The sequence below is a fragment of the Dermochelys coriacea genome, chromosome 10 (assembly GCF_009764565.3).
Source record: "Dermochelys coriacea isolate rDerCor1 chromosome 10, rDerCor1.pri.v4, whole genome shotgun sequence".
NCBI classification, from domain to species: Eukaryota; Metazoa; Chordata; order Testudines; family Dermochelyidae; genus Dermochelys; species Dermochelys coriacea.
Window position 1 is genome coordinate 50,261,318 of NC_050077.1, and position 16,982 is coordinate 50,278,299.

At 37.0% G+C, this 16,982-nt stretch overlaps 1 protein-coding gene across 1 annotated transcript in view; it reads left to right on the top strand.

The window, feature by feature from the left end:
• Positions 1-16,982, top strand: part of SCAPER (S-phase cyclin A associated protein in the ER) — a 363,891-nt gene that overhangs the window by 270,852 nt on the left and 76,057 nt on the right. Inside the window, 1 exon segment of the mRNA XM_043494057.1 lies at positions 4,411-4,534. Within this exon segment, the coding sequence (XP_043349992.1) occupies positions 4,411-4,534 (124 nt within the window).

Consider the following 16,982-nt stretch of genomic DNA (forward strand, 5'->3'; position numbering starts at 1 on the left):
CAAACATGAAATAGTTTTGTGTTGTGGGATACAATTTTGGATAGAGGCCATGATTCTCCAGTCATTTACACTTGGGTAAATTAGGAGTAAACTCCACTGAAGACACATGCGTAATTTAGAGGAGAATCAGGAACAAAGATTCTAAACTGTTCTGTTCTCTTCTGTACATGAAGACATATATTAAAGATTAACATTGTTCACATTTATTTATGTTCACGTAAGATAAATAATATAATGTATATACATATATTTTGGTCAAGCTTCAGGATAGAACTCTTCCCTGAGCCAAAATTTGTGTATCATAAAGAGTGTATTTATAATTGGATTTACTCTAGTTTAGAGTAAAGCTTTCCATCAGAGGGTAGACTTATTATGTGGTTTGAGTATATGTGCTGTCTAACTTAGCTTTAAAGCTGATTTGTCGGTGTGCATACAAAGTTTAGAACAACATCAGTAGTCAATAAACAACTGCTTTATGTGTGAGGAAAATACTCTGTTACCCTAACATAATTTTGATAGCTTTATTGATACATATTTTTTTAAAAAATGTGAGTAATAAAATCTGCCAATACAAAAACATCAAAAAATAAATTTAATTCTGCAAATTGGTAAATTTAAGTTATAGTTAGATGAACTTCTTGCTTGACACCAGAGCTTTCTGTGCTTGTCTCAGAGGCCTTGTGCAGAAATGGTGACAGTTGACAGCTGTTGTTCTACTAATAAGATTAAAGTAAAGAAATTAGTTGTGCTGACTTTAATCTGCCATTTAACACTGCAAACCACCTGGGGCCTGCTTCAGTGCTGACACTTCCAATTTTGAATAAAAAAATTCTATAACTGAACCTTAGTGAAGAACATGTCTAAATACATTCTAATCATAGCAGTCTATAGTTAACAAGCTTATGTTATCAATTAAAAAAGCCCTCCTTATTGTGAAAAATTAATTTGACATGCATTTGCTTATGCCACATTTTCAAAGGTATTATTTGAGTCTCGAACTTCAAATACTTTTTCGGATGTAAGATTCATTTGGGAAATACAGAACCAGGGTGTATTACTTCAGATTAATTTATTCTTCGTCTAAGACAGAGGATTCTTCATTTTAGATCTATCTAGAATGACGGTTCTTTTTTGGAATTATGAAATATGAACTGCTATTTCAGTAAGAGAACTACATAATTCTAAACATTTTGAAATAATTTATCAAGATGTAAAATTAATCTATTAACTTCAAATGTCAAGAGTTAGGAAAATATATTTTCATATTTAAATTAATTTATCTTTCCTTTAGAGCAGTAGGTGAAAGAGCTTTCCAAAAATTGAGAACTAAAACTTGTCCTTTATATAGTGAAAATAAGCATTGCCAGGTGTCCTTTATGTTTCTAACTATTAGCTTCATTAATATATGTTGACTTATCTTTGCTGAAAGAAAAATTAAGTCCTCTAGAGCAGTATTTCTCAACCTTTCTGATACCAGGGACTGGCTTTTTGCCTTCCTAAACTGTGTCAAGGAAATCTCAGGGACCAGTGCCAGCCCATTGACTGGTCATTGAGAAACACTGTTCTAGAACACAATTTTTCAGAACTACTGTAGGAATACGTTTTCATCCTTCATTTTGTTTAAATGAAGGATATAAACCTCTTTTAAAAGCCAGGTTAGGAAAAGAGAGCTTGGTTGCATATATATTTTTAGTTTTAAGCATCATAGATAAGGGGCATACTAGTTGAATTTTCCACAGGAATTATCAGTGTAGATTGAAAAACAAGTGAATGACATTGCAGCTCAAAAAGCACTAATTTGATATTATATTTTATACTATTTGAACCACATTCCGGAAGAGTGCGTTCCAGTCAGAGTGAATATATTAATTTATAACTAGACAATATAAACAATACACAAAATATTTTATTAATATGGTTATATTCAGAATATTAACAAACAGGCTTTATGATTATATGGATTTCCATGTCTAAATGAAGGGAATTATAATATCAACTATCATGTAAATAAATTCTCCCAAAAATGTTCCTGATCCAATTTTAAATGTTGTAGCGTGTTCTTTGCTCCAATCACAGTCTCAATACATACATTTTTTCATTCCTCCATCCTTAGTGCCCCATTTGCTGTCACTTTCTTATCAGCCAAGGAAGACTAGATGACATTCCCTTTAGAGTCCAATAATGTTCGTTTTCATTTGGAGGAGAAGCAATCGAGCAACACAGAGGAACGATTTACTATAAATTCACTGTCTTCTGAGCATTCTCAGCCCTTACGGGTTTGGGAAATGTGGGAAAGAATTTGAAATTGATGTATATGATGCCTCTAAATTGTCAGCCTTTGGAGATGATCAGCTAGATGATCAGCTGCGACAGTGATGAGCACACTATAAATACATATCTAGGCAGGCTTCCTAAATGTTTGTAGTAAATAAATCTTATTCAGTAGGGGACTGCACAAAAACATATTGTTAAGACTCTGCTACAAAATGATGACCTTTGGCTTTCTCTCCATTAAATATTTTCCCACTCCATGCTCACCAGTTGCAAGAAAAAATAAAACTATAAAACAAAGATAAATGTATTTAATTAATTAACAGTTAGTAAAGTCAGATGGTGATTTTGATAGCTTCTCTATAAAAACTTGTCAGTTGGCACTGCCAAGCTATTCTAGAATGTGAATTTTACCAATGATCTCAAGTCTGGCTTGTCCATTGAGCCTGGTTAGTCTCCATCACATTAGTGATTCCCATGTATTTAAAAATAGAAATAAAAACAATCTCTCTCTTTGCTTTCCTTTTGGAAAGCAATCAGAATTGTTTATTGACTTTATTTATTTATTATATTTTATTGTAGAGTTGTGTTGCATGTGTGTTTTGTGTCTGTGTGCTTGTCTGTACGCAAATAAATTTTTGAGGAAATTCTAAATCAAAGAAAATATTATTAAAAAATTTATTCTGAAAGTGATAAAATCTTTTAGTCCGGCTTATCTCATGTGGCAATGAGTTCCATAGCCTTGACCGGTTCCTGTGAAAGTTCTGACTCCACATAAAGCATTCACTTTGCATAGGAATAAATAACTCCACAAGGTGCAACGTAGGGAAGAACCAGGCTTTCTGTATATATTTTGAACTGTTATGGCCCATTTTGTTTACGACTTTCTTTTCCAATTTTTCAGAATTGGCACTCTCCCTTTTGCTATTGCAAACCTACCATCTATTTCCCCTCAGATATGTACATGTAGCTCCCATCATTGCTAATGTAGTTATGCTCCTAGTTTACAGTCCCCATAATGGGGATGCCAATGATTCACAGTTCCTGAAGAAGAACTAACTGTGTAAGTTCGAAAACTTGTCTCTCTCATCAGCAGAGATTGGTCCAGTAAAAGATATTACCTCACCTACCTTGTCTCTCTAAGGGCTTTAGAGCTCTGCAGCTTTCTCACTCAGGGGTGTGAAAAAACACCCCCCTGAGCACAGCAAGTTTCAGCTCTGTAAAGCGCCAGTGTACACAGTGCACCAGCGCTGGGAGCTATGCCCCTTATGGAGGTGGGTTTTTTAGAGCACTGGGCAAACGCTCTGCCACAACTACACAAGCCACATTAAAGCTCTGTCGCAGCAACACTTTAACGTTGCCAGTGTAGACTAGACCTAAGTCCCAAAATCATCAGAAGATTCACCTGAGGCAAAAGACTGACATTTCACCTGTTAATTGTTCTTTTGTTCAGTACAGTTCACCTTCGTTTGCTGGGCCTGCAAGCCAGACCCTCTCTAAAGCTGATCCCAGAATAGTGTTATAAATTAACGAGCAAGAAATGCTAACATATCCTTCTGCTTGAATATTCTGCTACCAAACTGACCAATGATCTTGTATACCTAGGTTACTTGCATGAGATAATGAATTCTGCCAGAAAAAACATTAGTTTTTCAAATTGTGCAAAAATAAGAGTTTTACCTAATACTGTACAGATGTTCCTTTTTTTCTATTTCATTTACTATATTTCTAATATACCAATGATATGTGTGTGTAAGAAAGAATGTGAAGGTGTGTATATGTGCACAGACATTTAATACCACATGTAACATAGGAGAGTTTTCTCTTTTAAACATTACAGCTTCCAAGGCAGGCAATTTAGTTTTAAACCCAAGTTCTGGTTCTAAAGCAGATGCAGTGGTAACACACTATGGAATTTGGAATGTATATAGGTTCACTCAGAACTTCTGTGTCACGGAAATATTTATTTAACCTACCTAATGCTAATTTGTATTTTGTGTGGAACATGAGTATGAAAAATTAATTAAACTTAGCTTCACTTTAGGTTGCCTGATGATTCTCCTCACAGCCTAATATTTGATTTTATAGATTAGTATATTTAAGAAGAAAAGTATGTTGATATTTCATTTTTTATTTTAGGTCACTCTGCAATGCCGTAAATGTTTACAACCTGACCTGCAGTAATTGCACAGAAAACTGCACCTATGTTCTGTTTAGTAATAAGATCACTTTTTTAATGGATCTGTTGATGCATCAGTTAACGGTATGTAACATTTTTACCTTGAATTAGAAATGAGGTGTGTTTGCTTAGTGCTGGTATACTAAAATATTTGATATATTAAAATACCAGAAAAATACGGGATTCAAAGTCAGATGTATGTCTACAATGGTATTGACATTGAAAATGTTTTGTATGTACTAGGAAAGTTAAAACAAGAGTACCTAGCAAATTTTCATTGGTGCCCCCATCACATCTATCACTGCACTCAGAATGTATACCAATACAAATCAAGGTGATGGACTACTGCTTTTTCATGTGTATTTGGTTACTGTATATGTACTGTAATTGTGTATAAGTTGAAAATTTCTGCTAACAGATTCTGCAAACATACACAAAATATATTTAAGAACTAAACAAAAAACACTTCAGATAGTCAGTGTTTTGTCTTTAACTCTTCCAGCTTCAATTCCACTAATGATTACATTCAGTGAATAGTTATCTGAGCTTTATTTCTGCACATGTTCAATTCAGGTATCTTTTAATATCTAACATATAAGTCTGCTCAATGTGTAGCCTTAATTTGGTTTGCAAACTAGTTAAACAGCAGGCCTATTTAACTGAGAAACTTTTAATTTTGCAATGTTTCATTTAATTTCAGATATCATTAAATATTTTATTTGAAAACTCATTTTTAATTCATAATGACCTGCTCATCATGAGACATTTAGTCTAGAATTTCTACTTATAAATTGTGTGTATGTATTTTCATGAGCCAAGCAGTTTGTTAATTGAAAAATTATGTACATGCCTTAAATAATTTACATGACACTGTTAGAGTCAACAAGCCATAGGACTGTTAGTGAACACTTAAAAAGCGACACTCAAAAGATCCTTGACAGACAAAGAAAACCTGAAGGCAGCCTTTAAATTCTACTCTATGTAATTGCCAGCTTATGGTTTTTCACCAAATCTTTCCAAAAGGATTCCAGATATTAGATTTTAATTATATTTAGTGAAAGTTGCATGTATAATGTTAGGCCAGCCACAACATTGTTTTCTTTCTGCTGAATGAGCCAAAACACGGACTCCATGGTTAATTACACAAGACATTAAATACTTCAGCACTTTACAAGTGACAAGATCCATTCTGATGCCAAACACCTTCCCCTTCCTCATTTTAGTACTATTCCAAGACTACTATGCAAAAACTAACTTCCTCTTTTGTTGCAGAAATATACAAGGTATATCTTACATAGAGACGAATGAAATTGCCAGTCACATGTGACTGTGTTCACTAAGAAAATTGTACTATTCTTAAAAAGAAAAGGAGTACTTTTGGCACCTTAGAGACTAACAAATTTATTTGAGCATAAGCTACAGCTCACTTCATCGGATGCGTACTATTCTTAGAGCTACTCTCAATTCAGAACAGAACTTCGGAGTATAATGCCAAATACTGCCTTGAATTGCAGCAGAACTCCAGTTAGCACCAATTAGTTCCCTTGAGCCACACTGAAACTCAACTTTCTGTTGTTAATGTCTCTTGTGCAGATTTTGGGCACTATATGACCCTTAACTGGAATAACTTCCCAATGTAATGAAATATGTATTAAAATCATTCTTGAGTGATATACATGCAAGAGGTAGAGTACATCTTTTCTTTTTGCAAATCAGACTAACACAGCTGCTACTCTGAAACCTACATCTAGGGTATTACTCCTGAAAATGAAAAGGAGTACTTGTGGCACCTTAGCGACTAACAAATTTATTTGAGCATAAGCTTTCGTGAGCTACAGCTCACTTCATCAGTTGCTGAGTTATAACTCAGGAAAGCTTACGCTCAGATAAATTTGTTAGTCTCTAAGGTGCCACAATTACTCCTTTTCTTTTTGAGAATGCAGACTAACACGGCTGCTACTCTGAAACCTGTCATTATGCAAGACTCCTGAAAATAAATACTACTTTTCTTACTTCTGCATTCTTGAAAGAAATTAAGTCTGATCGCCACTGGGATTTTGCTTCTTAATTCAAGGAAATTAACATCTTGGTGGGAAATATTTCATTTTATTTTATTTTAATTGACAGATGACTTGTCAAGATACCCGTCTTATTTTAATTGAAAGATACCTGTCCTTTTTAGTGCTTTTGGGCCGAGTCCAAAATCAATTCATGTCTTTCCATTAACTTCATTTGCCTTTGGATCTAGCCCTATGTACCCATTACTGCACACACTTACTCATGCAAATAGTTTGACTAACTCCAGCATTTCTTATGCGATAAGTTCTTTGGGGCAGGAGCTGCCTTTATCTACATCTAAACATCAACAGTCATATTGTTGTCACTTAAAAAATAAAAAGTAATATCACAGATAATTCTTGAGTTCAAGTTTGCAGGTCTTTAGCCCTATAGATGAAGAGAAGATTAGGGAAGAAATAGGTTCAGTGCTGGATCATGCTCGTATTCTCTGAATGCAAATATAAAAAAATTGTTTAAGTACCTAAATATATTCCATTGCATACATTATTTTTATAATTTATTTACACATTCCCAGTATTTACATATAAATTCCGTCCAAATTATATATATTTGTGATTTTGTTTCTACTTCTTCATAATCCAGTCATTACATTTTGATGAAGAATAGATTTATATCAGTGTAACAGATGCTAAAATTCAGAGCTATAAAAAATCATAATTTTTATTGGTTCTCAAATGTTCCTTTTCCTTACAGAAAAAATGTTTTTTTCTTCTTAAAGCAAATACTGTTATTGTAAGAGTTATGTAAAAAAGCCATCCTAGCCTATTTCTATAGTAGAAACATGGTATAAAACATAGGTAATAGACAGACAACTAACCTTAAAAGTTTTGTAAATAAGAAGCAAAACATTGACTTAGCGTTTCTTGCTTTCTAGAGTGTACATTTCAGAAAGTTCCTTGTTAAAACATCATTTATATGTTTGTTATGTATAAGGAAAAAATAGTAGGAAATCCGTTGTGGGTCACCCCTTCTTAGTCTACATCTCTTTATTGAACCAGCTATGTCATCTAGTGGTCATTCAAGGCCTAATCCAGTGCCCGTTAAAGTCACTGAGGGGATGTCTAACTGGAGTTAGACATCTGCGGCTAGCCCATGCCAACTGACTCAGGCTAAGGAGCTGCTTAATTGTGGCACAGATGTCTGGGGGACCCTCTCCTCTTACAGGGTTCTAGAGCCTGGGCTTCAGCCCAAACCTGAACATCTATACCGCAATTAAACAGACTCTTAGCCTGAGCTCTGTGAGCCCAAGTCAGTTAACACCGGGCAGCCACAGGTTTTTAATTGCAGTGGATCAGACCATGCTATTTACATGCATGCATGTCTTGAAGCTGCATAACTTGAATTAGATTATACAAAGTTGCCAGGTGAGCTCTTCCTTGTCTCTGAGTCCTGTAGATGGATTATTGAAAGTATATAGTGGAAACCTTTCTAGATGTATATTTTAGAACAGTGGTTCTCAAAGCTGGTCCGCTGCTTTTTCAGGGAAAGCCCCCTGGCGGGCCGGCCTGGTTTGTTTATCTGTCGTGTCCACAGGTTCGGCCAATCGTGGCTCCCACTGGCCGCGGTTCGCCGCTCCAGGCCAGTGGGGGCTGCAGGAAGGGCGGCCAGCACGTCTCTTGGTCCACGCTGCTTTCTGCAGCCCCCATTGGCCTGGAGCAGCAAACCGTGGCCAGTGGGAGCCGCGATTGGCCGAACCTGCAGACGTAGCAGGTAAACAAACCAGCCTGGCCTGCCAGGGGGCTTTCCCTAAACAAGCGGCGGACCGGCTTTGAGAACCACTGTTTTAGAAGGCTTGACACTGAGAAGAATGAGTCTATATGTTTGAACTGTAAGCTTGGATTCATTTTTATTGTAGTTCAACAGATATCTGTCAAAGCAAGTTAGAACTGTCATGTAATTTTCTACAAAGATATCTCTTCCACTCCTAGAAAAAGCATGTACTTCTCTATACAATAGAACCTCAGAGTTGCAAACACCTCAGGAATGGAGGTTGTTTGTAAATCTGAAATGTTCCTAACTCTGAACAAAACGTTACTGTTGTTCTTTCAAAAGTTTAAAAACTGAACATTGACTTAATACAGCTCTGAAACTTTATAATGCAGAAGAAAAATGCTGCTTTTAACCATCTTAATTTAAATGAAACAAGAACAGAAATAGTTTTCTTACCTTGTCAAATCTTTTTTTAAACTTTCCCTTTATTTTTTTAGTAGTGTATCTTTAACACAGATGTACTGTACTGTATGTGCTTTTTTTGGTCTTTACTGCTGTCTGATTGCATACTTCCAGTTCCAAGTGAGGAGTGTGGTTGACCAGTCAGTTCGTAACTCTGATGTTCGTAACTCTGAGGTTCTACGGTACATAAATTTATAAATAAAAATCATGTATCTGTTCCTTAGGAAATATTCCTAGGTTGGTTTTTCATCTGCTATATTACAAATACCTGTCCTTTTATGCTTTAAAAATAACCTGTAAAAGGCATGACAGTTTATTTTCTAACTATATGTTCTCAGTTAGATCAAAGAGAAGTTTCCAAAAGCTTTTCAAAATAACAAGCTGGACACGACAGCCCAGGCTAGTAAACAATTTGAATTCATCTGAAGCTGACCTAGGTGCTTTTGTTCATTCAAACCTTTCCCTCCGGGATACGCCCTACTTTGTTACCATTTAGTTCAACTGCATATTCATTAAGAATTAGTGCCCAATGCATTCATGTCGTTATAATTTTTGGTGGACATAAGCATCCAAAATTAGATTATTTTTTTCTTTCCCTTTTAAAGGACATACTAAATACCAGGGAATTACAAATAGCTGACTCACAAGAGAGACAATTACTGCCAATCATTTCATTTATTGATATGTAGGGCCCTACCAAATTCACAGTCCATTTTGGTCAATTTCACGGTCATGGGATTTTTAAAATCATAAATTTCATGATTTTAGATATTTCAATCTGAAATTCCATGGTGGTGTAATTGTAGGGGACTAACCCAACAAGGATTTGTGGAGGGGTTGCAAGGTTATTGTGGGGGGTTGCTGTACTGCTATCCTTACTTCTGCACTGCTGTTGGCGGAGGCGCTGCCTTCAGAGCTGGGAAGCTGGAGAGCGGTGGCTGCTGGCCGGGAGCCCAGCTCTGAAGACAGAGCCTCCACTAGACCCTCAGTCAGCAGCTGCCACTCGCTGGCCATCCATCTCTGAACACAGCAGCACAGAAGTAAGGGTGGCATGGTATGGTATTGCCACCCTTACTTCTGCACTGCTGCTGGCAAGGCGCTGCCTTCAGAGCTTGGCGCCCGGCCAACAGCCGCTGCTCTCTGGCTCCCAAGTTCTGAAGACAGCACAGAAGTAAGGGTGGCAATACCACGACCCTCCTAAAATAACCTTGTGACCTCCCATCATTGCCATCATAAAACAAGAATACATATTGTGATGTTTGTAAAAAGAATACAGGACCTTTCATCCTGATCTGACTGTTGTAAATCTGAAGGTTTATAGATATATCTGTAATAAGCACTTCTCAAGATACTTTGTGATAGACAAATTCTTGCTAATTGCTTTGTAAAAATAAACAGAAAATGCAAAATCTTTTAAACTATTTTGCTACCATATCAGATAAACTCTTAATATTTGGGTTTTTTAAAAATATTTGCTGTCCATACAAGATATAGTATTAAGATTTTTGTCCTGCTTTTAATGTACTGGAGTTTGCACACAAGTTTATCATCTCTCAGGCCTGAATTTGAATATGGAGCCTTGGTCTGAATTTACAGCTGCTTTCCATGACAGAAACCCCATGGGAGGCCAATGACTGTACTGTCAACTGCCCATCCTGGAAATGGACATCTCCTTCAATGCAAAGGGATGTAGATTGTACCCTTCTGTTCCTGCAGTGATGAATCAAACCCACAGTGTATGAGCCAGAAAAATCAGTAATTTTTTTGTACACAATCTGAGATCCTGGTGGGAAACAGACTAGCTTTTCTTCTAGCACACCCTACCAAAAATAATGGAACTTCATTTGCATTCTTAACTCTGAGGTGATGGCTGCCATTCCATAATAAATGTGTATATGACTCTATTGTTCTAGCACTGCTAACTTGCTCTCCCCACGTCACATTTTCCAGAGGTGGCTGCTATTTGTATTTCTAGGTGAAATTTCAAAAATTCATAATCTTGTGTTATTGTACAAGTTGATTTTTCCAGGTAATCTTCAAATGTTTGGGCCCTCAAAATTCTGTATAAAGCATCCTTTGACAGCACAAAAACTGTACGAAATGAACTGGTGGAAATGTTCATGAAAATGATTCTTCCTGTTTAACCCAGCCCTAAGTATAATGTACTAAAAATTAATCTCTCCATATAGATGCACAGAAAACTACTAAAACAAAACAACTTAATTACCTTTTATGCTTTTAAATACAGTACTTAAAGCTATATTCACATGATAGACAAATGGTCTGTAAAATGTTATTCATGTAGTACACTACATTTATTTGGGGTGAATTAAATCTGGTTGTCCAGTTACATGGGGCACTTCCCAGGGAACTGTTTTTTTTCCCTTCGTGTAATTCATTGTGAAGGACTGCCTGGTGTAGTAATGCTGCTTAAACTGCACAGTCTATCGCATGGAATGTGCTGCTGTCTCAACTCCCTATGTCATGGATTTTGTGACGCTTCTATGCTTTGCAGAAACTGAGGCCGCTGCACAGTTTTTAATCGCATCCCTGTCTCTTAAGAGTCTCTTAATCTCCAAGTTGATAACTACAAGGATTGTAAGCTGACAAGTATAGGAGCTCCTCAGCTGTTTTAGTCCATGCAGCGTTTGCAATGTCCATGATGTTCAGCCTCCACAGGGTCACTCACTTTTGGGCACTTACAAGAGCTGTGAAGAGGAAGTGCTTATAAGAGGTGCATGGAGGAGACTGAAGGTAGTAGGAGGAGCTGTCAACAAGATCATTTGCAACACGCACTGTAGGGGAAGTGCAGAGCTTCTACACTCCAGGGTAACTAAAGCAGCTGCAGAGCTTCTTATCTCCAAAGCATCATCCAAGTTCAAGAGGTGCTTTAAAAAACTGCTCCCTTTCTGACTTCACCTCCAGTTGGAGGGTTGAGGATCATCACCCAAAAGAAGCAGACATAGGGGAAACCCACTTAATTGGGATATCAGGCCATCCTGATCAAGCAGTTTCTAACATAATAGAAGGCATGCTTCAGTGTTGGCATGTAAAAAGCATCTGACACCATGAGCATCTTTTATTTCTTTGCAATCCTGTAACTAAAAAAATGTTTTGAATCCATTTTTATATTTTATTGTGCAATTTGTGAATCAGTTTGCTTTTGAAAGGAGACCTTCTATGTCACATTTCAGGCTACAATGAAAGTTTAGAGCCAAATTGAAAACCCGTATGAAAAATGGGTTTAGAGTAGAAATGCTGGCACAGCATATCCTGCTGTGGGCTGAATGGCACTGCCATAATATTCTGGTTAAATTGGTAGCCCTTGTTCTTCTTTGGAGAGGGAGTGTATTTTTATGTTTCTGCCTAAAGGTTGAAGGATTGGAAATGCCAGAAGCTAAAGAGCTCTGTTTATTCCTTGGCCAGGTACAGTCAGACAGCTGTAATGCAAGCTTTCTCTATATCCACCCTGCTATTGACCCCAGCCCTGACCTGCACAGACCACCCACCTTAGGGGTGAGCATTAGCTCAATTTTCATTGCTTAATTGTTCAGTTCATATAGGGAGCCACTAGTATTTACTGCAAATACTATGAAAAACTGCACATTTTCCAAAATATTTCTGTTCAGGCAAGCCTGGTAGCTTTATGTCTGCAGAAAGCACAGCAACATGACTGATTGGGCGATACAAACACAAGTGACTAAGTGAGCAGAGATAACATCACAAGGTGTGCAACACCCCTTAATACAGAAACCCTGAGGGCAAGTTGCTTAGAAACCATTTGTATGAGTAAATCCAGTCACAAAATATCTCCGTATTTAGATTATCTTGTGATTACTTAGAATAGGTCTGTTTTGGGCTCTGTGGGCTTCTAACTTTTATAAGAGTGATTAAAAACTGCAAGTTATCAGGGACAGATCCTTGTCTGATGTAAATTGAAAGTCAATGGAGCTATGACATTTTATATCAGATGGGGATCTGCCCCTCAGGCTCCTAAAAGCTTTACTTCCAATTGAAATCTTATGAACGAACCTGGACTATAACACAAAGAAATTAAAGTTTGAAATATAACACTGAACATTTTTCATTCGGGAACTGTTCCGGGTGGTCTGTTGAGTAGACATTTGTTTTAAATTGTTATGTCTTCATGCATATACTTTAAAATGTCAGTGATTAGTATTTCATTCCCTTTTATACAGCATAATATAATGCATTGAGATAGATATAAAATATAGTCAGTCTGCAAGGGAATATTTAAAATAATGTAAAATTCCATCTATTTCATTAGTCATGAAGTTCTGTCTATCTAGATCAATGCTGCAGAGATTGCAGAGTAGCGAATGCTGTCCCCTACCCAGCCTAAAATCACAGTTCCTCGATCTGACAAAATCTGGATATAAGGCCCAGAATTAGTCTTTTGTAAATCCAGACCTGTATTTCTCTGCTCCCTTTTAGAGCTAAGGGCTTGTATGGAGTTATTCAGGAACAGCTAACCCAAGGGGGCAAGCTAAACAGGAACAAGCCTCTCTAATTCCAAAATGAGTATTCACACATGGAATTATTCAGCAATAGCTGCTCCTGAATAACTCAACTTGTAGACAAGCTCTCTGTGGAGGAAAAGCTATCAACATTAAGATGACATCTCTATCAGAAATAATTCTAGAGGCAACAGAAGCAACTCAAAAGAAATGGTAAAATTTGGGGTGTGTCTGTGAACATTTTACATGTTCTTTCTTTTGACATCTCATGCTAATGCCTGTTGAATGCATATTAAATTATCCAAAGATAACATTCAAAGTAACATACAATGGATTGTATACAGAAGTGCATTCTTGATTTGAAATTCCAAATGATGAAAACCAATATGTAATGGGAAAGAAGAGAAAGAAACAGCCAATCCAAAGCAGAAGGGTCTGCTCTTATACCAATTGAGGTTGGTGAGAGTTTTATTATTGCATTCAGTTAGAGCAAGATTGGGCACAAGATATTTCACTTTGATGCTCAGTGGAAACTCTTTCTTTCTTTCTTCTGTTGGACACATACAAAAAAGTCAAAATGTGTGTTGTGGGTTTGTTTGTTTTTTATAGAAGTGTTGAAGTACAACTGTAGTTGTGGTGTAATTAGTCACTGAGAACCGGATTCTCAGCTGCGTTCAATGCATGCTAAGTGCTTTGCTGGATCAGAGACAGAGTGCTCAGCACCTTGCTGGATTATGTTCTAAGTGGAGGGCAAGCTGAGGAGGCTATGCCAGCAAGGGATTTCCCCAACACATGGGAAATTCTCAGTTGAACAGTTAAGCTGGCTTCAGGCTGCCAGAACAAGTGGATTGCATCAGTGCCTAGAATCTGGCCCTAGGAGTCTTCCTGTGTAAAGACTGACTTAAAAATGAGTAAAGAATTCAGGATTTGGTCTAGTGTTTGCAATAATGCTGTTTTCCAATAACATTGTTGAAACTGCACTATGACATTGGATAAGTTCTTTCTTTCTTTCTTTCTTTTCTTTCTTTTATCGTCAATCACTTAAAAATGCTTTATACCAATTATCACGCCAAACCTTTTTAAATATAGAGTTACGGCAGTGGTGGGCAACCTGCAGCCCACATGCAGCCCATCAGGATAATCTGATTACGGGCCACACAACATTTTGCTGACGTTGACCATCTGCAGGCACAGCCCCTGACAGTTCCCAGTGGCTGCGGTTCACCGTTCCCAGCCAATGGGAGCTGCGGGAAGCAGCAGGCCTCAGGGACATGCTGACTGCTGCTTCCCACGGCTCCCATTGGCCAGGAATGGCGAACTGCGGCCACTGGCAGTGGCAGGGGGCCGTGCTGCGGACGGTCAACATCAGCAAAATGTCTCGCGACCCGCAATCAGATTACCCTGATGGGCTGCATGCAGACCGCGAGCTGCAGGTTGCCCACCACTGAGTTAGGGTCATATATATGTGTATATATATATATATATATATATATAATTTAAATATTTAATAATATCAAAAAAATACTGTATTTGAATATTATAAATGAAATATTTGAAAGTTTACAAATTCATAGATAATGTTTGACACACATCATTAACTCCACACTTGAATCTCCATATATAGACAGCATAAAAAAATTAAATCTGAAACCCATAAAATAACCCTTCCATAATTTTAATTATCCACATCCACAATCTATATAATTATCCACAAGCAACCTTAACACATTAACTCATATACACATATTTCATATATAAATTGTAAAAATCAACCAAATCTTGCAATTATTAATAATATAATGATTATAGAAAACACCAGTGAGAATAGATAGCACATTAATATAAAATCTTTGACTTGTGTAACTAAGTGCCATGCATTTAGAAAATACAATAACTTAGATGTATAACACTGTAAGAAAACACAAGATCAATCTGGCTTAAATGCTATTCATTATAGCAAATGAAAAGCTGCTAATACAAAATAATAGTACTAAATAATCTTTTTTGAGAAAAAGGTTGCACATCATTTTATATCTTAATTGCACGAGCAATGGAGACTATATCTTAGTAATTTTCAACCTTGGTGTTCATAGTGCAAGGCTGCCATATTTAAACTGGTATACACATTTTAAAATGCAGTCCATCTGTTTCAGTAATGAATTTATTCATTTATTTAGTAGAGAATCAAAACCATTAGGCATGAATGATTTTAGTCAGTGTCGATTACTGGAGCAACATAGTATTTTTTCAGTCAAACTTGAATTAGCAGCTGAAGAGTTCTCACTGGCTGACTTGGCTCATCACCAGGAACCAGACTATTACAATGAGTTTTAAGTACCAACACAAGACTCAGAGCTAATGAATAATAAAGAAATGTGCATGTTGTTGTTTGTCACTAAGTGTTACCAAATCCCCTCAGATACCTATACAGGGCTAAACTATGGAGCAACAGCATTTTATGAATCCACTAGCGTATATTAATTCTACAGGATTTTAAAATTGAATGAAAGAAAACTTCAGACAGCATTGATCATTAATTACAGGGTGGAAAAAGGTCAAGTTCTCTGTCATTAAATTGCTTCTACAGAACCACAGCACTGTGCAGACATCAGCACCATTAAAAGCAGTGAGTCCAGCTAGGAGCCATGTTTCTTGATGCATGTACACAAAGTGACAAGATTCTGTCTGTAAAGCTGGCACATCATTCATATTCCCTTCACTACTTGTGTTTTCTGTCTATCACCAGATCCTGGAACTTCCAGTGCTCATAGTGGGGCAAATCTTCAGCTGGTATAAACTATCATAGCCTCATAGACTTCAGTGAAGCTGTGACAGTTTAGCTAAGAGTTGCTCCCAGTTCTGTAGCTATTTATAGATATATATTATAGCCTTCATATTTTACATGTAGTAAATCTGTCCAGGTATTACTACCATCTTTAGAGTAAGATGCTTCCAGCTGCTGATTTACTCCCTAGCAAAAATAAGCTTTCACAGCTGTGACTCCGGAGAGTCTACAGCTTTCCAAGCAGCACCACATATTATGTTTCTCACATGGCATCATGGTTGTTGGCTTCTGTTACAATCAACAGAAGGTATTCTTCATTGAGGAATGTAGGCCTCATCCAGGTGGCCTAGAGGGTGAAGAATTTAATTTGCCCTTCACCAAGACAAAGATAACACCTTGGCTAAAATGGAGGAGATGAGATTCAGCCAGATTTCTGGGTTTGACTGAACCAATTAATAAGCCCCAGATGGAGCTACCACGCTATCAGTTGCATTAGAGACATTTTCCCTATTGTCCATTGTGGTTGTCATTAGCTCCCCTTGTAAAACCATTAGCCCGTTTCCTCCCTTTCTGGCATTCCAACATGTAGTGTTAATATGACCTTGAATTTACCCTTCTCACAAGTTACTGTTAAGATATATTTCCTAATCTTTATCAATGGAAACTGTTACAATGACTCACAGAGGCCAGGATTTCTTTTCCCATTATCTTTTGATTCTTAAATATTATCAGGAAGCTTCTTGGCCCATTCTAGACTTTGGAAGTTTGAACAGATTTCCAAACAGATCATATTCTTTCAATCATTTCAATGCCACAGTCGCTTTGCCTTTTTCCTGAACTCTGATTTGATGCGCTTGGCCTTTGAGATGCTTGCTTCCACACATTAATTCAGAAATTACACAGGAAGTATCTTTACTTTCTGATGGTGATGTAGGTTTTTACCAAAAGCCTGTCCATGGTAGCTACAAGTTTATCCATACTTAAAATGACAATTCATGCGAATAATGACACAATCCCA